General features: G+C 42.8%; 1 protein-coding gene across 1 annotated transcript in view; it reads right to left on the bottom strand.

The window, feature by feature from the left end:
- The window catches only part of GC (GC vitamin D binding protein), a 319,641-nt gene that overhangs the window by 84,296 nt on the left and 208,255 nt on the right, over positions 1-27,090 (bottom strand). The window contains exon 10 of the mRNA XM_077276816.1: positions 17,714-17,811. Coding sequence (XP_077132931.1) covers positions 17,714-17,811 — 98 coding nt within the window. The remainder of the gene's footprint in view (positions 1-17,713; positions 17,812-27,090) is intronic.

The raw sequence follows: 27,090 nt of genomic DNA on the forward strand, positions 1-27,090 counted from the left end.
GTGTATTTTTTAATAGTCTGAGAAATAAATAAATGGTATCAGCCATCTTGTTCACATTTATTTAGGCTAAAGAAATAATGTTTCAGGACCGCTGTGTGCTTTTGAATAATCTGGGAAATAAATAATTGACATCAGCCATCTCGTTGCCATTTCTAGACCAAATAAATAATTTTCCTTAACAGGTGTGTGTTTTATAGTAGTCTGGGAAATAGATAATTTGTGTCAGCCATCTCTGACATTTATAGGCCAATGATATAATTTTTCCGGACCGCTATGTATTTTCTAGTAGTGTTGCCAATAAATAAATCTACTCTTCCGCCATCTCTTTGCAAATAGTGTTTAGAAAAACCACTTCCAAAAATATGGAGAACATAAAAAAGGGGACATCGACGTGGCTATGGTGGTGCTGCTGAAGTTGCTGATGGTGGTGGTGTAGCTGATGCAAGGAGAGGATATGGTCATTATATACCTTCTATGTGGCCAAATACAACATCTTCTTATGGTGCACGCAAGCTACAGGATGTTATACATTCTTTCATAGACCTGAATACCGCTGCCCTTGCAAATCAGTCAAGCAGCCTGAGTTCCAAGTCATGTAGCAGTCTTTTCTGCCTTTTGATTACTCTGCTGGTTGTGGTTCTGTGCCTCATACACCTGACCCTGCCTCAGAAGTGAAAGAGATTGATTGCACTGATGTCCAACCACTTGTTAGGTTGGAGGATGATGACTAGTGCACATAGTCAGTGGACCACGGCAGTACAACTTTCCAACTACAGTGTCTTTCTGCAGTGTCCAAATCGGCGAGGAGGTTAGGGTTGAAGAGTTTGTGGAAGATGATATAGGAGGGGATGAGGTCCTAGAACTCGAATGGAGCAGAGGCCATCCTATTGAGGTGCGCAGTTTGGAGGTAGAGGAGTTCGTCATGATGCCACAGCAGCACAGCAAAAGAGGGAGCAGGATGCAAAGGCACAGGGGGCAGCCACTAGCCTGTATGTCGGATGCAACAGCACACTGCCCCTCTGAAATGAGCACACAAAAAACAGCTCAAAAGAGTTCCCTTGGCTTCTCTTCAGGGAATGTGCTGCAAACAAGCAACTGGTGGTTTCCACACTGTGCTGTTAGACCCTGAAGCAAGGCATAAATATTCTGAGCCTGAGCACCACCTGTATGATGAAGCATCTGAATTCCAAACACGAGGTGCAGTGGAGTACACCCCTTAAAAAACATGACAGAGCCTCCTCCTGCTCCCTCTTCTGCTGCAGTCTTGGCCTCTTCCTCCTGCTCATGACCAACAGGGCCATCTGCCTCTCCACAAATACAGAATATGACAGCTTCTCCATCACCACCACCACTGCCAGTGTCAACGAGCATCTCTACATTGTCCCATGGAAGTGTTCAGCTTTCAATCCCTCAAACACTAGAGAGAAAGAGGAAATACTCCCTTAGCCATGCATAAACCATGGTCCTGAATGACAGCATTTCAAAATGATTGGCAGTTAAAATGCTGTCATTCCAATTGGTGGAGATGGACAGTTTTAAAATGCTAATAGAGGTGGTTGTCCAACAATACGTTGCTTCCAGCTGCCAATACTTTACAGGTGGGTCATCCCTGCCCTGCACAATCATGTTAAGGACAAATCATTGGTGCACTGCTCAACACAATCAGTAACAAGGTGTCAATAACCACCGATAAGTGGACCGATAAACATGGCCAGCGATGTTACATCTCCGTAAGTGCCCACTGGTTAAATGTAGTGGCAGCTGGGACAAAGGCGGAAGGCATTGTAGTACATGTCCTACCATCACTAAAGATTGCTGGACGTTTATCTGTTCAGGTTGCCTCCTCCTCTTACTCCGCTTCCTCCACTATCTCCTCATTCAGTCACAGTAAGACCTGCTCCACCAACTTCAGCACAGCCAGGGGGAAATGACAGAAGGCTGTTCTGAAACTAATCTGTTTGTGGGACAAATCCCACAATGCGTAGGAGTTGTGGACTATGATCAAACAGTAGACGGATGAGTGGTTGGTGCCAGCAGAACTCAGGACCAGCCAGGTGGTGTGTGATAACAGGTGAAATATCGTAACAACTCTGGGACTAGCTGGTTTGACAAACATCCCTTCCATGGAGTATGTGCTTTCTTTGGTGGTGCCGAGCTTTCTGAAAATCTACCCACACATCGGAGCTGCTTCTGAAAGTGCAGGCAGTGAGTGGACAATTTTGCTGTTCTTACCCTGCTGCTATTCGCCTGAATGCACTGCAATGTCACTTCTGCCTTCCCACACACTGACTGATATGCGATGTACCAATGTTGCATATACAGGAGAGACTGTACGAGCAGCTGCATGCAATAGTGGTGTTTCAGCTGCAGTACACATGGCTGATTCGCCCTGCAGAACACCAGTTCACCACTAATGAGTGGGCTTACATGCAGGATGTGTGTGCTATCTTGCGCTGCTTTGAATATTCCACCAATATGGCAAGCACTGATAACATCATCATCAGCGTTACTCATGCTCAGACTGGCCCACCACAGAACCAGATTCTCTGGTGGGCCCAGGCACTGACACCTGCTGGCATACTGGCCAGCAGCTGCCTAGGGCCCCCACTGTTCCAGGGGCCCCCAGCCAGTGGCTGTAGGGCCCTTGAGTCAAGGGGCCCCCCTGTGCCAGTAGCAGCAGCTGGAGACAGGATCCTGTCCCCGCTGCTAAAGCAAAATGAATATTCACGCTTCCTCACACCCCTATGGGCGTGGAGAGGCATGAATACCATTTCTCTTTAATAGCAGGCAGCGTTAGCCGCAGGTTGCAGCTAACACTGCCCGCATGTAAAGCCCCACCACCGCACTACACACACGCACAAAGCACCACACACATACACACACAGCACTGCACACATACACACATGCAGGCACACAGACTCACAGAGCAGCTCACCTCCCAGTGTTCTGCTTCCTGTTTGAGACAGCCCAGCTGGATGATGTCATCCAGTGCGCTGTCTCGGTCAGAAAGCTTCCAGCGAGGAAGAGGCTGCTGGGATGAGCTGCTGCTGTGGGGAGGTGAGCTGTGTGTGTGCGCATGCATGTTTGGGTGTGATGAGCTGCTGCTGAGGGGAGGTGAGCTGTGCTGTGTGTGTGTGATGAGCTGCTTCTGCAGGGAGGTGAGCTGTGCTGTGTGTGTGACGAGCTGCTGCTGCGGCGAGGTGAGCTGTGCTGTGTGTGTGTGTGATGAGCTGCTGCGGTGAGCTGTGCTGTGTGTGTGTGGTGAAGGACAATGATGGAGGTGATGGGCAATGATGGTGAGGGGGAAGACAATGATGGAGGTGATGGACAATGATGGTGGTGGGGGGGTGCAATGATGGAGGTGAGGGGAGGCAATAATGGAAGTGATGGGCAATGATGGTGGAGGAGACAATGATGGAGGTGATGGGCAATGATGGTGAGGGAGGGAATGATGGAGGTGATGGGCAATGAGGATGAGGGGAGGCAATGATGGAGGTGAGGGGAGGCAATGATGGAGGTGATGGGCAATGATGGAGGTGATAGGCAATGATGGTGGGGGGAGGCAATGATGGAGGTGATGGGCAATGATGGAGGTGATAGGCACTGATGGTGGGGGAGGCAATGATGGAGGTGATAGGCAGTGATGGTGGGGAGGCAATGATGGAGGTGATAGGCAATGATGGTGGTGGGGGGAGGCAATGATGGAGGTGATGGGCAATGATGGTGGTGGGGGGCAATGATGGAGGTGATGGGCAATGATGGTGGTGGTGGAGGCAATGATGGAGGTGATGGGCAATGATGGTGGTGGGGGGAGACAATGATGGAGGCGATGGGCAATGATGGAGGTGATAGGCAATGATGGTGGGGGTAGGCCATGATGGAGGTGATGGGCAATTATGGAGGTGATAGGCACTGATGGTGGGGGAGGCAATGATGGAGGTGATAGGCAATGATGGTGGGGAGTCAATGATGGAGTTGATAGGCAATGATGGAGGTGATGGGCAATGATGGTGGTGGGGGGAGACAATGATGGAGGTGATGGGCAATGATGGTGGTGGGGGGAGGCAATGATGGAGCTGATGGGTAATGGTGGTGGGGGAGGCAATGATGGAGGTGATGGGCAATGATGGAGGTGATAGGCAAGGATGGTGGCAGGGAGGTGATGAAATGGACAATGATGGTGGGGGAGGAGCCAATGATGCAGGTGGTGGAATGGGCAGTGATGGGGTGGTGGGGGAGAATGATAGGGGTGGTGGGGGAGAAGGCAATGATAGAGGTGGTGATGAGGACAATGATGAGGGTGGAGAGGGTCTGCATTATACTTTATGAGGGGGCTACATTATATTCTGTGGGGGGACTGCATTCTCAGGGGACTACATTATATTATGGGGGGCTACATCATACTCTAAGAGGGGGCTACAGTATACTCTATGGGGGGCTGCATTATATTCTGTGGGGGGACTGCATTATTCTCAGGGGACTACATTATATTCTGTGGTGGGTTGCATTATACTATATGAGGGTGCTACATTATATTCTATGGTGGGAACTGCGTTATACCTGAGGGGGTTGCATTATATTTTGTGGGGTGCCGCATTATGCTTTATCAGGGGACTACATTATATTCTGTGAGGGGGCCCCCAACCCTTGCTACATAATTAAGACATGAAATACCTTATATTATACCCTGATATTAGTGCTTTTTACAGCACAATTGGTGGTCTTGTATCTATTTCTATGTAGCTACATAGTGGGCACCAAGAATGATTTTCTCTGGTGGGCCCAAGGTGCTCCAGTCCGACGCTGGCATTACTATACAACATATGCCTGCTGGAAAGAACAATCCAGGCTATGATGGATGAGGTGGTAGCACTGGAGGAAGAGAAGCAGGAGGATCATGGCCAATTCACACCTTTATCAGGCCTGTCATCCACACATGGCTTGGAGGGTGGGTTACTATCCCAACAGCAGCCAGGTACCCAACTGTTCAGCCAGGGGACAGTTTGAGAGGATGATGATGATGAGGAGCTGGAACAACCGTGTTCAGAGCAGGTTGGCACTATGTCCCATGGTCTGCGGGTGAAATTTGTAAGCTACTTCTATGGGGGTACTCTGCCCCAAGCTCTGCGAGTGAAATTCTTAATTGGACTGGCGGTAACAAGCCTCAGTCTCAGTGAGTGCACTGTTAAAATTTTTATGTTATTCATTAATTTACGATTTTACCATGATTGCTATGGAGAAAGAACCCTTTTTAGTAATTTCCCTACTCATATTTGGTTGCAGGACAATAGTTCTGCTCTAATCCTCATTTTGCTTCCTTTCACAGCCCCCTAGCCCTTACTCCAACCATTTTACAGCCATTTTACAGCACTGAAGTTCGGGTCCCCTTTGACTTAAATGGGGTTTGGAGTTCGGTTGAAATTCAGGTCCTGAATCAGACTTTTTAAAAAGTTTGCCCGAACCCTACAAACCAGAACATTCCTACTCACTTCTCAATTTAGGATACTTAATATTGGAGTAACTTTTATATAGAGTTCATACTCTGCTTGGCTTCATCTAAGTTTTAATACTCAACTGCTCTTGCCCACACTTTTGACTAATCTTCTGGCCTGTCTTCTGGCTTAAATCCTTCCATAGATTCACATACAGAAACCTTTTTACGACTTTTAATTCCTCTAGTCAATCCATCATCCTATCCTTACCCGACTTCAGGCTCTTCCTGACTTTGCTTTTGCTTCAGGCTATTCCTGCAGAGCATTGTACTTTAGAAAGATCTTTATAATCTTTTATTACTGTTCCAAGTGAGTGCACTCAACCTTTGTCAATGATCATTCAACTTGTTCTACAACTGCCAGTCAACAGCTCTACTGGGGACCATGATCTGGGAAACCAACTGCAGCCAGATCCTGCCTTACTTTCAGGGGCAAAGATGAAAACCAAGATATCCCTTAGACCAGTGTTCCCAAACTCCAGTCCTCAAGAGCCACCAACAGGTCATGTTTTCAGGATCTTTTCCTGAAATTCTGCGCCATTTTTTTATTTTTGCATATCTTTGATCACTGTAGCCAGAGCTCTATTTTAAACTCATCGGTCATTTGTTTCCAAAATTCGTCAGGCTTATTTAGATGTTCTTTTGCATACTTCTGATGCTGAAAATTATGGTGAGGTCGCAAGAAAGGTTTTCTTCTGATGAATCTTCCATGAAGGTCATATTTGTGCAGGTGTCGCTATACAGTAGAACAATGTACCACAATTCCAGAGTCTGCTAAATCTTTGTGAAGGGTTTTTGAAGTCAAGAGGGAGTTCTGATTTGCCTCTCTAGCAATCCTACAAACAGGTCTCACTGAAATTTTGCTTGGTCTTCCAGACCTTATCTTGACCTCCACTGTTTCTGTTAACTGCCATTTCTTAATTACAATTTGAACTGAGGAAAGCACAATGTGAAAATGCTTTGTTATCTTCTCAAAGCCTTCTCCTCCTTTGTGTGCCTCCACCATTTTCATTTTCAGAGTCCTAGGCAGCAGCTTAGAATAACCCATGGCAGCAGTCTTTTGGGCCAAGGGTAGAGGAAGCTGGATTTTTATAAAGCTGCGAAATTTGCATCACCTGGCTTTTCCTAATGATGACAGTGAATAAGCCATAACCCTAACAGAGTAAATAAGGTCTGAAACCTTGGTCAAAGTTAACTGACCTGATATATATACACTCACCGGCCACTTTATTAGGTACACCTGTCCAACTTCTTGTTAACACTTAATTTCTAATCAGCCAATCACATGGCGGCAACTCAGTGCATTTAGGCATGTAGACATGGTCAAGACAATCTCCTGCAGTTCAAACCGAGCATCAGTATGGGGAAGAAAGGTGATTTGAGTGCCTTTGAACGTGGCATGGTTGTTGGTGCCAGAAGGGCTGGTCTGAGTATTTCAGAAACTGCTGATCTACTGGGATTTTCACGCACAACCATCTCTAGGGTTTACAGAGAATGGTCCGAAAAAGAAAAAAAATCCAGTGAGTGGCAGTTCTGTGGGCGGAAATGCCTTGTTGATGCCAGAGGTCAGAGGAGAATGGGCAGACTGGTTCGAGCTGATAGAAAGGCAACAGTGACTCAAATCGCCACCCGTTACAACCAAGGTAGGCCTAAGAGCATCTCTGAACGCACAGTGCGTCGAACTTTGAGGCAGATGGGCTACAGCAGCAGAAGACCACACCGGGTACCACTCCTTTCAGCTAAGAACAGGAAACTGAGGCTACAATTTGTACAAGCTCATCGAAATTGGACAGTAGAAGATTGGAAAAACGTTGCTTGGTCTGATGAGTCTCGATTTCTGCTGCGACATTCGGATGGTAGGGTCAGAATTTGGCGTAAACAACATGAAAGCATGGATCCATCCTGCCTTGTATGGAGCATCTTTGGGATGTGCAGCCGACAAATCTGAGGCAACTGTGTGATGCCATCATGTCAATATGGACCAAAATCTCTGAGGAATGCTTCCAGCACCTTGTTGAATCTATGCCACGAAGAATTGAGGCAGTTCTGAAGGCAAAAGGGGGTCCAACCCGTTACTAGCATGGTGTACCTAATAAAGTGGCCGGTGAGTGTATATATATATATATATATACAGTGGGGCAAAAAAGTATTTAGTCAGTCAGCAATAGTGCAAGTTCCACCACTTGAAAAGATGAGAGGCGTCTGTAATTTACATCATAGGTAGACCTCAACTATGGGAGACAAACTGAGAAAAAAAAATCCAGAAAATCACATTTTCTGTTTTTTTATCATTTTATTTGCATATTATGGTGGAAAATAAGTATTTGGTCAGAAAAAAACAATCAAGATTTCTGGCTCTCACAGACCTGTAACTTCTTCTTTAAGAGTCTCCTCTTTCCTCCACTCATTACCTGTAGTAATGACACCTGTTTAAACTTGTTATCAGTATAAAAAGACACCTGTGCACACCCTCAAACAGTCTGACTCCAAACTCCACTATGGTGAAGACCAAAGAGCTGTCAAAGGACACCAGAAACAAAATTGTAGCCCTGCACCAGGCTGGGAAGACTGAATCTGCAATAGCCAACCAGCTTGGAGTGAAGAAATCAACAGTGGGAGCAATAATTATAAAATGGAAGACATTCAAGACCACTGATAATCTCCCTCGATCTGGGGCTCCACGCAAAATCCCACCCCGTGGGGTCAGAATGATCACAAGAACGGTGAGCAAAAATCCCAGAACCACGCGGGGGGACCTAGTGAATGAGCTGCAGAGAGCTGGGACCAAGGCCTACCATAAGTAACACACTACGCCACCATGGACTCAGATCCTGCAGTGCCAGACGTGTCCCACTGCTTAAGCCAGTACATGTCCGGGCCCGTCTGAAGTTTGCTAGAGAGAATTTGGATGATCCAGAGGAGTTTTGGGAGAATGTCCTATGGTCTGATGAAACCAAACTGGAACTGTTTGGTAGAAACACAACTTGTCGTGTTTGGAGGAAAAAGAATACTGAGTTGCATCCATCCAACACCATACCTACTGTAAAGCATGGTGGTGGAAACATCATGCTTTGGGGCTGTTTCTCTGCAAAGGGGCCAGGACGACTGATCCGGGTACATGAAAGAATGAATGGGGCCATGTATCGTGAGATTTTGAGTGCAAACCTCCTTCCATCAGCAAGGGCATTGAAGATGAAACGTGGCTGGGTCTTTCAACATGACAATGATCCAAAGCATACCGCCAGGGCAACGAAGAAGTGGCTTCGTAAGAAGCATTTCAAGGTCCTGGAGTGGCCTAGCCAGTCTCCAGATCTCAACCCTATAGAAAACCTTTGGAGGGAGTTGAAAGTCCGTGTTGCCAAGCGAAAAGCCAAAAACATCACTGCTCTAGAGGAGATCTGCATGGAGGAATGGGCCAACATACCAACAACAGTGTGTGGCAACCTTGTGAAGACTTACAGAAAACGTTTGACCTCTGTCATTGCCAACAAAGGATATATTACAAAGTATTGAGATGAAATTTTGTTTCTGACCAAATACTTATTTTCCACCATAATATGCAAATAAAATGATAAAAAAACAGAAAATGTGATTTTCTGGATTTTTTTTTCTCAGTTTGTCTCCCATAGTTGAGGTCTACCTATGATGTAAATTGCAGACGCCTCTCATCTTTTTAAGTGGTGGAACTTGCACTATTGCTGACTGACTAAATACTTTTTTGCCCCACTGTATATATATATATATATATATATATATATATATATATATAGTTATTTTTTACATTTTAAAAATTAAAAAAAGGAGAATGGGAGGATGCAAAAGTTTTTTGTACCCTTGGAGATTTGTGTGCTCAGTCAACTTTGACCAAGGTTTCAGACTTTATTTAGCCTGTTAGGGTTAATGCTTGTTCACTGTCATCGTTAGGAAAGGCAAAAATTAAGAGACCACTGCAAAATTTTCAGTTTGTCTTTCTCTTTATGGGTATATTTTTGAGTTTTTTTGAGTGAAATGTAAATTGTTCTTTTATTCTATAAACTACTGATAACATGTCTCTGAATTTCCAAGCAATAAATTTTGTATTTATTTTCTGAAAATGAGAAATGGTCAAAATAGCAAAAAAATGCATTGCTTGCAGACCTCAAATAATGCAAAAAAAAACAAGTTCATAATCATTTAGAAACAACATTACTAACGTTTTAACTCAGAAAGAGTTCAGAAATCAATATTTTGGGGAATAACCATGATTTTTAATCACAGCTTTCATGCGTCTTGGCATGCTTTCCATCAGTCTTTCACACTGCTTTTGGGTGACCTTACTCCACTCCTGGTACAAAAAATTAAGCTATTCTTCTTTGTTTGATGGCTTATGACTATCCATCTTTCTCTTGACTACATTCCAGAGGTTTTCAATAGGGTTCAGGTCTGGAGATTGGGCTGACCATGACAGGGATTTGATGTGGTTGTCCTTCATCCACATCTTGATTGACCTAGCTTTGTGGCATGGCACATTGTCCTGCTGGAAAAAAACAATCCTCAGAGATGGGAAACAATGCCTTAGCAGAAGGAATCACCTGTTTTTCCAGGATATTGTATGTGGCTTGATTCATACGTCCTTCGCAAAGATTAACCTGCCCAATTCCAGCCTTGCTGACACATCCCCAGATCATCACCGATCCTCTACCAAATTTCACAGTGGGTGCAAGACACTGTGGCTTGTACGCCTCTCCAGGTCTCTGTCTAATCATTAGATGACCAGATGTTGGGCAAAGCTGAAAATTAGACTCATCAGAGAAGATTACCTTACGCCAGTCTTTTATGGTCCAATCCTTATGGTCTTTGGCAAACTTCAGTCTGACTCTCCTTTGCTTCTCATTGATGAAAGGCTTTTTTCTAGCTTTACATGACTTGAGTCCTGCATCTAGGAGCCTGCCATTCCTTTTGTAGGTCACTTGATGTCATCCTGCAGTTGCTGAGTGATATTTGAATAAGATGACAGTCATCCCAGTGAGTGGAGAGTCGTTTTCACCCTCTGTCAGTCTGTAGCTTTGTTGTCATCAATGTCAGCTGCTTGACCTTGTTCTAATGGACTGATGTCTTAGGGTACCGTCACACATTGAAATTTCCATCGCTACGACGTTACGATTCGTGACGTTCTAGCGATATCGTTACGATATCGCTGTGTCTGACACGCTACTGCGATCAGACACCCTGCTGAGAATCGTACGTTGTAGCAGATCGTTTGGAACTTTCTTTCGTCGCTTGATCACCCGCTGACATCGCTGGATCGTTGTGTGTGACAGCGATCCAGCGATGTCTTCGCTTGTAACCAGGGTAAACATCGGGTAACTAAGTCACGAATCGTGCCGTCGCAGCGATGAAAATTTCAATGTGTGACGGTACCCTTAGACATTTTAAGGATGGAGGCAACATGACTCTCATTGTGTCCCTCTGCCAGTAAAGCCCTTCTTTTCCTCACTCAAGGCTTTTCTTTTCAACTCCTTTGGCAAGGTTAAAGTTATTTTTTCATTCCTATTACTTTTGGGATATTACTAGCACTTGTTCTGCCATCCAGCTTGTCCTATTGCAAGAGGATTGTGAACAGCACAGCAGTGTTTTTTATACTTTCCTTCGTTAAATAAGATTTGATTCAGGTGATCACCTAATCAGAAGCACATTAATCAGAATGAGGTGTACTCTGGTTGGAATTTAACTGACACTGGAATGGAATGGCTGTCAGACATGTAGAGAAGCTGATTTTTATAAAACTGTGCAATGGTCTCTAAATTTTTAACAGAGCTGTATATATATTATTTTCCTAAAATACGAAGAAAATGTGTCATTTTTAACTTTAGGCATTTGAGAGATAATTTTATCTTCAACTTGCTTAACTATTCACAATAACAGTTATTTTGACCAGAGGTGCCCAAACTTAACTTGCCACTGTACATAGCAGTGCTAATGCACTGCTATCTACTCTATAACACAATTAACAGGATGATTAAAGCTTCAAGCCCCCTAATGGGACTATTAGATACAGAGAAAAGCTTTTTTTTTTATTTATTTTTTTTAATAAATATATATATATATAAAAGTTCAAATCAATTCTCTTTTGCCCAGTCAAAAATAAAATAAATGAAGAAAAAAATGTAAAAGTATAACAACATATATATCACTATATAGACCTTACCTACTACAAAGTCAAATTTGTTTTAAAACAGACGCTATGTATGCAATCAAAGGTTAATTCCTCTACTAGACTTATAAAAGCATTAAGTACAGACAGCAATAAACACAGGTCAAGCTCTTGATCTGTCTTCATATGTTACTTGTCAACCTTTGTTGAAAATGTATGTAGTAGCTTACAGGTCATTACTAGTGTTGAGCGATACCGTCCGATACTTGAAAGTATCGGTATCGGAAAGTATCGTCCGGTATCGGAAAGTATCGGCCGATACCGGCAAAGTATCGGATCTAATCCGATACCGATACCCGATACCAATACAAGTCAATGGGACTCATGTATCGGACGGTATTCCTGATGGTTCCCAGGGTCTGAAGGAGAGGAAAATCTCCTTCAGGCCCTGGGAACCATATTAATGTGTAAAATAAAGAATTAAAATAAAAAATATTGCTATACTCACCTCTCCGACGCAGCCTGGACCTCACCGAGGGAACCGGCAGCGTTGTTTGCTTAAAATTCGCGCTTTAACTTCCTTACGTGAAGTCCCGGCTTGTGATTGGTCGCGCGCCGCCCATGTGGCCGCGACGCAACCAATCACAGCAAGCCGTGACGTAATTTCAGGTCCTTCAGGATTTTAAAATTACATTCCGGCTTTGTGATTGGTCGCGTCGTGGCCACATGGGCGACGCGACCAATCACAAGCCGGGACGTCACGGGAGGCAGGACACGCGCGAATTTTAAGCAAACAACGCTGCCGGTTCCCTCGGTGAGGTCCAGGCTGCGTCGGAAAGGTGAGTATAGCAATATTTTTTATTTTAATTCTTTATTTTACACATTAATGTTGTTTCGATACCGATACCCGATACCACAAAAGTATCGGATCTCGGTATCGGAATTCCGATACAGCAAATATCGGCCGATACCCGATACTTGCGGTATCGGAATGCTCAACACTAGTCATTACATGGGTATAGAATGCACAATTATTCTAAAAAGCACTAAGTGCACTACCACTATGAATCATTTTTCAAATACTATTTAGACAGTATAATATGCCTAACAAGCAGTGGATTACTGCTAATAGAGGTACGTGGCACCTATGAGGTCCACTCTGCCTGGCGTCACACTTTCAATGGTATCTGCATCATGGATACACGTAAAGTTGAAAATAATTATGGAACAGGCTGAGTGTATCATTCAGTAAGGTGTGAGCTTTGAGAGTCAGGTCAACAGGAGAAATGACATTACTACATTGTGAGAGACAGCAGCAGCATGGGGAACAGGGTCAGTTGAGTAGTTTATTTAATGAATACAAATAATAATCTTTATTTAATAATCTTTATTTTTATATAGCGCTAACATATTCCGCAGCGCTTTACAGTTTGCACACATTATCATCACTGTCCCTGATGGGGCTCACAATCTAGATTCCCTATCAGTATGTCTTTGGAAATGAAATTACTTCTATGGGGCTGTCATTTTGTGTGTGAGGGACATACTGTGAGGCCATCATACCTAGTGTAAGAAGATATGAAGCCATCTTAAGTTTTGGCGGATCCATCAACTGTATGAAAGGGGATTGTGGAGGTGATCAATCTATGAGTGAGAGTGAGGCGACAATGACAATTTGTGCATGCGTGAGTGTTCTGCTGAAGATTTTACTGTGTGGGAGCCTGTTTGGTTGCCATTATACTATGTGGAGGGCCATTATACTGTGTGGAGAGCTATGCAGGGGACATTTTACTCTGTCTCATAGCTTCTATGTATGCCATTGCTCCCAAACTAGCTAAAATATTAGCCAGTTCATATAATGAATGACAGAGAGATTGTGCGTATGGTAGCATATCACTTTGTCTTTTAGAGATGCCATCTGACTACCAGACTATGGGATTCCAAACAGATGCTCATTCTACAAATATTTCAGAATTCTTTCCCTATTATCTCTGAGTTAACAATGCAGCATCTGAATATGAATAATATTCTTCTAACATACAGAATATTACATAATATGTCGGGTCCCCTTCTTTGAGGCAAGTTAAAGAGCTGAGCATGCATCATTGCTACAAGACACTGGCTGTGCTATATTACCAGCATCTGCCTCTTACAGCAGCATGTGAAGCAGGTGCAGATGCCGGGCAGCATAATAACGCTGTTAACCTGCAGATTAATAGCATATCTGCAGATTTACAGCATTATTCCAGGTGACAGGTTAGCTTTAATGAATAAGATGCTGCCTTTGTCTGTGCATAGTGAATCTAGTACCGTATTTTGCGGTTTATAAGATGCACCAGATTATAAGACGCACCACAAATTTTGAGGAGAAAAATAGGGAAAAAAACCTTTTTTTTTAATAAAATGGTGGTGATTCTTACAATCCAGGTGTCTTGTTGCTTACCGTGGTGGTGGCTGCGGTGAAACGGGGTCCCAGGGTCACTGCTGGAGGAGGCAAGAGTGGCGCTGTGGGTGTTCGGTGGTGCGGGAGCTCCGCTGACATTTTGTGAAAGCCCAGAGCCCTGGCACTATTTGTTATGGACTCTGGGAAAATGGCTGCCGAGGCACAAGCACAGATGGAGATCTTGGCAAAGAGATTTCATCTCCCAAGATCTTGGTGCCGAGATCTCCATCTGCGCCTGCACTGCATGCGCGGCCATTTTCCTGGAAACATCGCGTAGAGGCAGGCGCAGATGGAGATCTCAGCTTTCCTCCATCTGCACCTGCACCGCCATAAGCCGTCGCCGCAGGGATACCGCTCGCCACCGTACCACCACCACTCGCCACAGTACCACCGCAGGACCACCACTCACCACTTTACCACCACCGTACACCACAGGACCACCACACCACCATCGCAACACCCCCAGCTCTGGGCCAGCAGCATTGACCCCTCAGTAAGAACAGTGTTTGGTTTATAAGACCCACCCCCATTTTCCCCCTAATTTTTGGGATTATAAATAATAAGTAATAATAAATAAAAGATCTATGAAAATGAACAAATGAAAGTCAGACATTGCTTTTCAAACATGCTTCCACAGAATTAAAAAAAAAAATATAAAGCTCATGAAATAGGCCTGGGCAGAAATGATGGTACCCCTGAAAATAATGCGACAAAAGGGACATGTTAAATCAAGGTGTGTCCACTAACTAGCATCACAGGTATCTACAATCTTGGAATCAGTGAGTGGGCCTGTAAATAGAGCTACAGATATTCACTATGCTGTTTGGTGACATAGTGTGTATCACACTCAACATGTAACAGAAGAAGCAAAGAAAAGAGGTGTCTCAGGAGATTAGAAAGAAAATTATAGACATTACATGTTATAGGTAAAAGTTATAAGACCATTTCCAAGCAGCTTGATGTTCCTGTGACTACAGTTGCACATATTGTTCAGAAATTTAAGATCCATGGGACTGTAGCCAACCAACCTGGACGTGGCTGCAGGAGGAAAATTGATGACAAATCAAAGAGACGGATAATACGAATGGTAACAAAAGAGCCCAGAAAAACTTCTAAACAAATTAAATGTGAACTTTAAGCTCAAGGAACATCAGTGTCAGATCGCATCATCCGTCGTTGTATGAACCAAAGTGAACTTCACGGGAGACAACCAAGGAGAACACCATTGTTGAAAAAAAATCATAAAAAAGCCAGACTGGAATTTGTCAAACTACATGTTGACAAGCCACAAAGCTTCTGGGAGAATGTCCTATGGACAGGTGAGACAAAAATGGAACTTTTTGGAAAGGCACATAAGCTCTTTGTTCACAGACAGAAAAATGAAGCAAAATAAGAAAAAAACACTGTCCCTACTGTGAAACATGGTGGGGGATCTGTTATGTTCTGGGGCTGCTGAGTTGCATATGGCACAGGGTGTCTAGAATCTGTGAAGAGTACAATGAAATCTCAAGACTATCAAGGGATTAATTCATTCAGTGTCCTCCATTATCCTCCTGCGCAGGCACACTTCTGTCTGCCTTGCAGAGGGCATAGACAAGTACTGTCATGTGCATGTGCAAGTAAAGGCCAAAGAGCACCTATGACCTGTAGGAAAGCCAGCGCACTAGAGTACTTTGCTATGCCTTGTGCAGGAGGAAGATGGAAACCACTGTGTGGCTGACACTGTAGACATCATCCACACAAAGCAGGGAAGGATGTTGGCTACTGCAAGTAGAAAGGAGGTGATAGATCAAGACCAGTGACACCCATTGGACTGGACCACAGTTTTTGTGAGTATAATAAAGAACTTTTTTTGGCTTTGCAGAGCGGATTGAGAACATACAGAATTCCAGAATGCTCATATAGTCATTGCAAATGGAATGACCTACTTCAAGTGTTTATTTCTGTTAATGTTGATGATTATGGCTTATAGCCAATGAAAACCCAAAAATCATTGTCTCAGTAAATTAGAATAATTAACAAAAACCATCTGCAAACGCTTACTAAGCATTTAAAAAGGTCCCTTAGTCTGTTTCAGTAGGTTCCACAATCATGGGGAAGACTGCTGACTTGATAGATGTCCAGAAGACAGTCATTGACACACTCCAGAAGGAGGGTAAGCCAAGAAAGATCATAAAGAAGCTGGCTGTTCATAAAGTGCTGTATCCAAGCATATTAATAGAAGATTGAGTGGAAGGGAAAAGTGTGGTAGAAAAAGATGCACAAGCAACCAGGATAACCGCAGCATTGAAAGGATTGTTAAGAAAACGCCCTTCTAACATTTGTTAGAGATTCACAAGGAGTGGACTGTGCTGGAGTCAATGCTTCAAGAGCCACCACACACAGATGTATCCATGACATGGGCTACAAGTGTTGCATTCCTTGTGTCAAGACACTCATGACCAATAGACAACGCCAGAAGCATCTTACCTGTGCCAAGGAGAAAAAGATTTGGTCTCAGTGGTCCAAGGTGTTGCTTTCAGATTAAAGTAAACATTGCATTTCATTTGAAAATCAAGGTCCCAGAGTCTGGAGGAAGAGTGGACAGGCACAGAATCCAAGCTGCTTGAGGTCGTGTGAAGTTTCCACAATCAGTGATGGTTTGGGGAGCCATGTCATCTGCTGATGTAGGTCCACTGTGTTTTATCAAGTCCAAAGTCAGTGCATTTTAGAACACTTCATGCTTCCCTCTGCTGACAAGCTTTTTGTTGATGGAAATTTCATTTTCCAGCAGTAATTGGCACCTGTCTACGCTGCCAAAAGAATCAATTCCTGGTTTAAAAATAACAGTATCACTGTGCTTGATTGGCCAGCAAACTCGCCTGACCTTAACACCATAGAGAATCTATGGGGTATTGTCAAGAGGAAGATGAGAGACTCCAGACCCAACAATGCAGATGAGCTGAAGGCTGCTATCAAAGCAACCTGGGCTTCCATAACACCTCAGCAGTGCTACAGGCTGATCGCCTCCATGTCCCACCGCATTGGTGCAGTAATTGATGCAAAAGGAGCCCCGTCCAAGTATTGCGCACATTTACTGAACATACATTTCAGTAGGACAACATTTTGGATTTTAAAATCATTTTTTAAGCTGATGCTATAAAGTATTCTAGTTTGCTGAGATAATGACTTTTTGGTTTTCATTGGCTGTAAGCCATAATCATCAACATTAACAGAAATAAACACTTAAAATAGATCACTCTGTAATGACTCTATAAAATATATGAGTTTCACTTTTTGTATTGAAGAACTGAAATAAATTAACTTTTTGATGATATTCTAATTTTGTGAGAAGCACCTGTATATCAGTTGTCAGAGTGTTATATTAGTGAACTAAATTTACCCAAAGATAATTGCCATTGGAAAAAAACGAGTAAGGAAAAAATGCAAAAATATAATCTTATAATTAAATTATAAAATACATTCCACAATAAATTTCACAAAGCCATTTATTACTATTACTAGGTAAATGCATATAGGCAAATCTAAGGGGTATCTTAATTTTGCACAGTGTAAAGGCAGAACAAATGACTACATTTTATCTAAAATAGATTTTCTGACAATTTTCTGCCTGTTATGTTTAACATTGGCTATTTGCGGAACTTACTTCTCCTTGAATTCAGAGAACGGATATTTGTTGTAGTCTCCACACAGTTCATTACCCTCACTTATGTACTTTTTCATTTCTTCACTCAGCTGTGCTTTCTGAAATAGAGGACAGATGTTTCATTTGTCAAGAATTCCTTAAGGGTTGCATATATAGCCATTTATCTGACAAAATCTTAAGTTAGTAAGATTTTTCGCAGTTTAAAGAGAGTTTTGAAAAAATCAAATTTGTGAGAGAGGAACCCCTAACTTGGGGTTCTTAAAGCTACAAAAGCTTGATAAGACTACAGAACTCTTACAAAGTCAGGATGAGCTTTATTGCTTTTGTGTTTTTCTCAGATTTATGTTTGAACTTAAGTGCTAACAAACATTTAAATTGAAACTTAAATTGTAAAATCTGTAACTGAGCCACCCACTTTCCCTACCTACTATGTGTTACTTATATAATTTGTGTCTTCTTATGAATCAATGAGCCCAAGGACCTAGTTTTCAATTGCATCTGTTTCAAAATTATCATCCATGCTAAGGTGCTTAATACATGTAATATTTTTTAATTGTTAAAAGTGATCCAGCCATTTCCAGAAATGTTATTTACCTTCATATATAGGGTTAGTCTACAATTAAAGCACTAAACCAGCACTTTTTTTTCTCACCGCTGGACTGAATGTTAAAATGTAAGCCTCCGACCCTATTCTTATAATCGCCTTCAGGTGGCATCACCTTTTACCAATGCCGCTCTGGTCCCACGGCACCACCTTGTGCCTGTAACTTCTAACTGGCCATAAGTCAGAAGTTTCTTTACAAGAGCTCAATGCAACTCTATGAGAACCAGAAGGAGGCTCTCATAAAGATGTATTGAAAAGTGACCACTGGTGCTCCATAAAACACTGGAGCTGTGGACACTTGAAAAGGATGAAGGTAGTGGAAGGTGAACATGAGAGAGGGGGCAGGGGAATTACATTTAAAGCACCACTCCAGAAAATCAATTGAAAAAAAAATGCTGTGGTGGTGCTTTAAATAACATTAAAGTTATTTCTGCCTCTCTTAGGGGAACTGCAATTACAGGGAGAAAATGAACTTATATCCTCCCTGTAGCCACTTGCTTCAAGTCATATGAGCAGTACAGAGAGCGGTTCCTGTCACCATTCACTAGACAGAGAGTGCACTGTAATCACTACAAGCCACTTGGATTGACAGCCTGCTCTGTAGAATATGTGTGCAAGTAGAATGTGTTTGTAGGGGAGTGATTACAGCCGTGCTCAATGAGTGTGTTTATAGGGAAGTGATTACAGCAGTGCTCAATGTGTAGTGAGCAGTGACTGCAACAAGGTTTTAACCAGACAAGAATTTATGTACAAATATAACCCTCCACCTGGAGAATAAATCCACATAAATCAGGTTTTTCATTTTGTTGCGAATAATGTCTCTTATAACACTATAGCACCAATTTTAACCCATTACTTGTCAACTTAAAATTTTTACAAGTACGGATTTTTCAGAAAAGGGCGTGCCAATATTCAATTAAAAATGACAATTACATGATTTCCTATTTTGAAAACATTCATTTTACAAACAGAACACAAAAAATTGGACCTAATTATAAAAATTATAAAATCTTAGTTGCTAGAAGCTAAAGATTAGGCGTCCCAAAAAAAGGACATTGGTAGATAATGGGTTAAGCTTTGAGCGAATGTGTCTAAATAACCCATTTGGAAAAGAAGTGATCTACTCACTTTATTCTATCTTTAATTCTCTACCAGGGAATAGTAAATCTAAGTTTATGGAACAATGGAAAGAGATCTAAAGTGCACAATGTCAATAGAAAAATGGCTGTGATAAATGATCAAAAGGGAGTAATCAGACATCACTGCCAGAAAAATCGCATGTTATGTCTCTGTACAACTAATAAAATATACCTTAATGTCTGAGATAAATGTTTTAGAGGTTGTGATGTATTAGGTGAAACACATATGGTGGCTCTGTCAACACGTAAAAACCTTTTGAATTCATGTTAACCCCTTCATGACCCAGCCTATTTTGGCCTTAATGACCTTGCCGTTTTTTGCAATTCTGACCAGTGTCCCTTTATGAGGTAATAATTCAGGAACGCTTCAACGGATCCTAGCGATTCTGAGATTGTTTTTTCGTGACATATTGGGCTTCATGTTAGTGGTAAATTTAGGTCGATAATTTCTGAGTTTATTTTTGAAAAAAACGGAAATTTGGCAAAAAATTTGAAAATTTCGCAATTTTCACATTTTGAATTTTTATTCTGTTAAACCAGAGAGTTATGTGACACAAAATAGTTAATAAATAACGTTTCCCACATGTCTACTTTACATCAGCACAATTTTGGAAACAATTTTTTTTTTGCTAGGAAGTTATAAGGGTTAAAATTTGACCAGTGATTTCTCATTTTTACAACAAAATTTACAAAACCATTTTTTTTACGGACCACCTCACATTTGAAGTCATTTTGAGGGTTCTATATGGCTGAAAATACCCAAAAGTGACACCATTCTAAAAACTGCACCCCTCAAGGTGCTCAAAACCACATTCAAGAAGTTTATTAACCCTTCAGGTGTTTCACAGCAGCAGAAGCAACATGGAAGTAAAAAATGAACATTTAACTTTTTAGTCACAAAAATGATCTTTTAGCAACAATTTTTTTATTTTCCCAGCGGTAAAAGGAGAAACTGGACCACGGACATTGTTGTCCAATTTGTCCTGAGTACGCTGATACCTCATATGTGGGGGTAAACCACTGTTTGGGCGCACGGCAGGGCTCGGAAGGGAAGGAGCGCCATTTGACTTTTTGAATGAAAAATTGGCTCCAATCTTTAGCGGACACCATGTCACGTTTGGAGAGCCCCCGTGTGCCTAAACATTGGAGCTCCCCCACAAGTGACCCCATTTTGGAAACTAGACCCCCCAAGGAACTTATCTAGAAGCATAGTGAGCACTTTAAACCCCCAGGTGCTTCACAAATTGATCCGTAAAAATGAAAAAGTACTTTTTTTTCACAAAAAAATTATTTTTGCCTCAATTTTTTCATTTTCACATGGGCAACAGGATAAAATGGATCCTAAATTTTGTTGGGCAATTTCTCCTGAGTACACCAATACCTCACATGTGGGGGTAAACCACTGTTTGGGCACATGGTAAGGCTCGGAAGGGAAGGAGCGCCATTTGACTTTTTGAATGAAAAATTATCTCCATCGTTAGCGGACACCATGTCGCGTTTGGAAAGCCCCTGTGTGCCTAAACATTGGAGCTCCTCCACAAGTGACCCCATTTTGGAAACTAGACCCCCCAAGGAACTCATCTAGAGGCATAGTGAGCACTTTAAACCCCCAGGTGCTTCACAAATTGATCCGCAAAAATGAAAAAGGACTTTTTTTTCACACAAAATTTCTTTTAGCCTCAATTCTTTCATTTTCACATGGGCAACAGGATAAAATGGATCCTAAAATTTGTTGGGCAATTTCTCCTGAGTATGCCGATACCTCATATGTGGGGGTAAACCACTGTTTGGGTGCACGGCAAGGCTCGGAAGGGGAGGCGTGCCATTTGACTTTTTGAATGGAAAATTAGCTCCAATCGTTAGCGGACACCATGTCGCGTTTGGAGAGCCCCTGTGTGCCTAAACATTGGAGCTCCCCTACAAGTGACCCCATTTTGGAAACTAGACCCCCCAAGGAACTTATCTAGATGCATAGTGAGCACTTATAACCCCCAGGTGCTTCACAGAAGTTTATAATGCAGAGCCGTGAAAATAAAAAAATAATTTTTCTTTCCTCAAAAATGATTTTTAGCCCAGAATTTTTTATTTTCCCAAGGGTAATAGGAGAAATTGGATCCCAAATGTTGTTGTCCAGTTTGTCCTGAGTACGATGATACCCCATATGTGGGGGTAAACCACTGTTTGGGCGCACGGCAGGGCTCGGAAGGGAAGGCACGCCATTTGGCTTTTTGAATGGAAAATTAGCTCCAATCATTAGCGGACACCATGTCGCGTTTGGAGAGCCCCTGTGTGCCTAAACATTGGAGCTCCCGCACAAGTGACCCCATTTTGGAAACTAGACCTCCCAAGGAACTAATCTAGATGTGTGGTGAGCACTTTGAACCCCCAAGTGCTTCACAGAAGTTTATAACGCAGAGCCGTGAAAATAAAAAATGTGTTTCCTTTACTCAAAAATATTTTTTTAGCCCAGAATTTTTTTATTTTTGCAAGAGTAACAGGAGAAATTGGACCCCAAAAGTTGTTGTCCAGTTTCTCCTGAGTACGCTGATACCCCATATGTGGCTGTAAACCACTGTTTTGGCACACGTCGGGGTTCGGAAGGGAAGTAGTGACGTTTTGAAATGCATACTTTGATGGAATGCTCTGCGGGCATCAGGTTGCGTTTGCAGAGCCCCTGATGTGCCTAAACAGTAGGAACTCCCCACAAGTGACCCCATTTTGGAAACTAGACCCCCCAAGGAACTTATCTAGATGTGTGGTGAGCACTTTGAACCCCCAAGTGCTTCACAGAAGTTTACAACGCAGAGCCGTGAAAATAAAAAATAATTTTTCTTTCCTCAAAAAAGATGTTTTAGCAAGCAATTTTTTATTTTCACAAGGGTAACAGGAGAATTTGGACCCCAATATTTGTTGCCCAGTTTGTTGTGAGTACGCTCATACCCCATATGTGGGGGTAAACCACTGTTTGGGCGCACGTCAGGGCTCGGAAGGGAAGTAGTGACATTTGAAATGCAGACTTTGATGGAATGGTCTGCGGGCGTCACATTGCATTTGCAGAGCCCCTGATGTGCCTAAACAGTAGAAACCCCCCACAAGTGACCCCATTTTGGAAACTAGACCCCCCAAGGAACTTATCTAGATGTGTGGTGAGCACGTTCAACCCCCAAGTGCTTCACAGAAATTTACAACGCAGAGCCGTGAAAATAAAAAATCATTTTTCTTTCCTCAAAAAAGATGTTTTAGCAAGCAATTTTTTATTTTCACAAGGGTAACAGGAGAATTTGGACCCCAATATTTGTTGCCCAGTTTGTTGTGAGTACGCTCATACCCCATATGTGGGGGTAAACCACTGTTTGGGCGCACGTCAGGGCTCGGAAGGGAAGTAGTGACATTTGAAATGCAGACTTTGATGGAATGGTCTGCGGGCGTCACATTGCATTTGCAGAGCCCCTGATGTGCCTAAACAGTAGAAACCCCCCACAAGTGACCCCATTTTGGAAACTAGACCCCCCCAAGGAACTTATCTAGATGTGTGGTGAGCACGTTCAACCCCCAAGTGCTTCACAGAAGTTTACAACGCAGAGCCGTGAAAATAAAAAATCATTTTTCTTTCCTCAAAAAAGATGTTTTAGCAAGCAATTTTTTATTTTCACAAGGGTAACAGGAGAATTTGGACCCCAATATTTGTTGCTCAGTTTGTTGTGAGTACGCTCATACCCCATATGTGGGGGTAAACCACTGTTTGGGCGCACGTCAGGGCTCGGAAGGGAAGTAGTGACATTTGAAATGCAGACTTTGATGGAATGGTCTGCGGGCGTCACATTGCATTTGCAGAGCCCCTGATGTGCCTAAACAGTAGAAACACCCCACAAGTGACCCCATTTTGGAAACTAGACCCCCGAAGGAACTTATCTAGATGTGTGGTGAGCACTTTCAACCCCCAAGTGCTTCACAGAAGTTTATAACGCAGAGCCGTGAAAATAAAAAAATAATTGTTCTTTCCTCAAAAATTATGTTTTAGCAAGTAATTTTTTATTTTTGCAAGGGTAACAGGAGAAATTGGACCCCAACAGTTGTTGCCCAGTTTGTCCTGAGTACGCTGGTACCCCAAATGTGGGGGTAAACCACTGTTTGGGCGCACGTCGGGGCTTGGAAGGGCGGGAGCACCATTTGACTTTTTGAACGCAAGATTGGCTGGAATCAATGGTGGCGCCATGTTGCGTTTGGAGACCCCTGATGTGCCTAAACAGTGGAAACCCCTCAATTCTAACTTCAACACTAACCCCAACACACCCCTAATCCTAATCCCAACTGTAGCCATAACCCTAATCACAACCCTAACCCCAACATACCCCTAACCATAACCCTAACCGCAACACAACCGTAACCCTAATTCCAACCCTAATCCTAACCCTAATCCCAACCGTAACCCTAATCCCAACCCTAACCACAACTGTAACCCCAACACACCCCTAACCCTATCCGTAACCCTAACCACAAGCCTAATCTTAACCCTATTTCAAACCCTAGCCCTAATTCCAACCCTAACTCTAATTCCAACCCTAACCCTAAGGCTATGTGCCCACGTTGCGGATTCGTGTGAGATTTTTCCACACGATTTTTGAAAAATCTGCAGGTAAAAGGCACTGCGTTTTACCTGCGGATTTACAGCAGATTTCCAGTGTTTTTTTGTGCGGATTTCACCTGCGGATTCCTATTGAGGAACAGGTGTAAAACGCTGCGGAATCCGCACAAAGAATTGACATGCTGCGGAAAATACAACGCAGCGTTTCTGCACGGAATTTTCCGCACCATGGGCACAGCGGATTTGGTTTTCCTTAGGTGTACATGGTACTGTAAACCCCTACCCCTACCCCTAGTTCTAACCCTAGTTCTAACCCTAACCCTAGTGGAAAAAAAAAAAAAATTCTTTATTTTATTATTGTCCCTATGGGGGTGATAAAGGGGGGGGGGGTTATTTATTATTTTTTTTATTTTGATCGCTGTGATAGAACCTACCACAGCGATCAAAATGTACTTGTAAGGAATCTGCCGACTGGCAGATTCGGCGGGCGCACTGAGCATGCGCCCGCCATTTTCCAAGATGGCGGCGCCCAGCGAGGAGACGGCCGGACACCGGGAGGATCGGTAAGTATGAAGGGGTGGTGGGGGGGTGGATCGGAGCACAGGGGGGGTGATCGGAGCACAGGGGGGGGATCCTGAGCAAGGAGGGAGCGGACAGGAGGACGGGGGAGCCGGCAGGCGGACGGAGGGGACCGGAGGACTAACGGAGGGCTGGGGGGGCGATTGGTGGGTGTGGGGGGGGGGTGACTTCAGGTTTTCCAGCCATGGCCGATGATATTGCAGCATCGGCCATGGCTGGATTGTAATATTTCACCAGTTTTTTAGGTGAAATATTACAAATCGCTCTGATTGGCAGTTTCACTTTCAACAGCCAATCAGAGCGATCGTAGCCACGGGGGGGTGAAGCCACCCCCCCTGGGCTGAAGCACCACTCCCCCTGTCTCTGCAGATCGGGTAAAATGGGAGTTAACCCCTTCACCCGATCTGCAGGGACGCGATCCCTCCATGACGCATACGCTGCGTCATAGGTCGGGAAGGCACAGACTTTCATGACGCAGCGTATGCGTCAAAGGTCGGGAAGGGGTTAAAGCCTAAATTTCAAGAGTCACAGAAAGGTCCGCCCAGTGTTGTCCTACTGTCATATTATTTGGAGATAAACCACATGGGATAGCTTCAAAATGGAAGTCTATTTGTCAATGCAAATGGTTAAAGAGTCAATATGATAATGCAATATGAAATAATTGCTGATATTAAAACTTACACATTAGAGCTTATTCTAAGTGTATGGACATCATACATGGGCCTCCAACATGACCAAAACTACATTTTTCACCATGATTACTATGATGAAAGATTGGTTTGCATACTCATCAATTTACTTTAATCTAAAAATAATTGGATGTGGGTAGCCCTCCTTTTCTAAAACTGTTCATATTCTCCAGTTTATTCTTTTGAAATGTTTCTTTTATATTATATATTTTAATTTTTTGTTTTAAGACTCACAACAAAACAATAATGTGCATATTGTATCTTGAACAACATATTTTGATCCCCTGTGAAGGGATTATTTGTTGTAAAATTGTTGAGTTTACATTGATGTATAAAAGTTTGGGCACCTCTTGTCAAAAATTACTGTTATTATGAACAGTTAAGCAAGTTGAAGATGAGTGATCTCTAAAAGGTCTAAAGTTAAAGATAACACATTTCCTTTGTATCTTAGGCAAGAAAATATATATAGCCATGTATTACATTTTAAAAATTACAAAAAGGAAAATGTGCTGATGCAATAGTTTGGGCAATTTGTGTGCTCAGATAACATTGACCAAGACTTCAGACCTTAATTAGCCTGTTAGGGTTATGAATTGTTGACTATCATTGTTAGGAAAAGCCAGGTGATACAAATTTCCCAGCTTGATAAAAACCCAGCCTCCTCTAAATTTGTGCCAAAAACAGCAGTCATGGGTTCTTCTAACCAATAGCCTAGCACTCTGAAAATAAAAATGGTGGAGGACCACCAGTTAACATAGCTAACTTAGCTAACATAAATTAATGCAAGTCTCCTGGTCCAGATGAATTACATTTTAGGAGATAGCAGAGGAAATTGCTCAGCCACTCCCCATAATCTTTGAAAATTCTTGGAGAACAGGAGAAGCCCCAGGAGACTGGAAAAGAGTATGGGGTGAGAAGGTGAACCCAGGGAATTGTAGGCTTGTGAGCCTGGCTTCTATGTCAGTAAAGATCTTTGAACAAATATGCAATATAAAACAACATATATGCAAGTACTTGGATAAGAATTAAGTGATTAACCAGAACAATCATAGATTTTTAACTAATAAGTAATGTCAGACTAACTAAATTTCCTTCTATGACAGAATCACTGACTGGGTGGATCAGGGAAATGCAGTAGATATAGTAAATCTTGACTTCAGCAAAGCATTTGATAAACTATCTCATACCATCCTTATTGAAAACATGACCAAGTATGGAATGAACAAGGCAACTGTTAGGTGGATTCATAACTGGATTCAAAACTGGCTTAGTGACCGGACCCAAAGAGGGTCATAAATGGCTGCACATCCAGTTGGAAGAATGTCTCAAGTGAATCAAGGTACCACAGGGCTCTGTCCCTGGCCCTGTGTTATTCAACATTTTTATCAATTATTTAGATGAAGGAATTGAGGGTAAAGTGATTAATTTGCTTATGACACAAATCTAGGAGGGATACCTAATACTAGAGAAAAGAGAGAAGATTAAAAAAGATCTAAACAAACAATAATTGTGGGCAGCAGCTAACAATGATTTTTAAAAGGGAGAAATGCACAGTCTTACATCTGGGCAAGAAAAATGAAAAAAGCATATACACAAAGCATATACATATGACCACTCTTATGTCCGGTCACTAAGCCAGTTTTGAATCCAGTGTAGGGTGGGAACTCCGGCTTGATCTCAGCATCTGACCCAGGGCATCCTCAGGTGCGGGCTCAAAAGCCACCGAGGGTCAGAGCGGGATCAATTGCCATCATAGTGGGGGTGAATTGCAGGGATCCCAC

This window comes from Ranitomeya variabilis, chromosome 1 (genome assembly GCF_051348905.1).
Source record: "Ranitomeya variabilis isolate aRanVar5 chromosome 1, aRanVar5.hap1, whole genome shotgun sequence".
NCBI lineage: Eukaryota > Metazoa > Chordata > Amphibia > Anura > Dendrobatidae > Ranitomeya > Ranitomeya variabilis.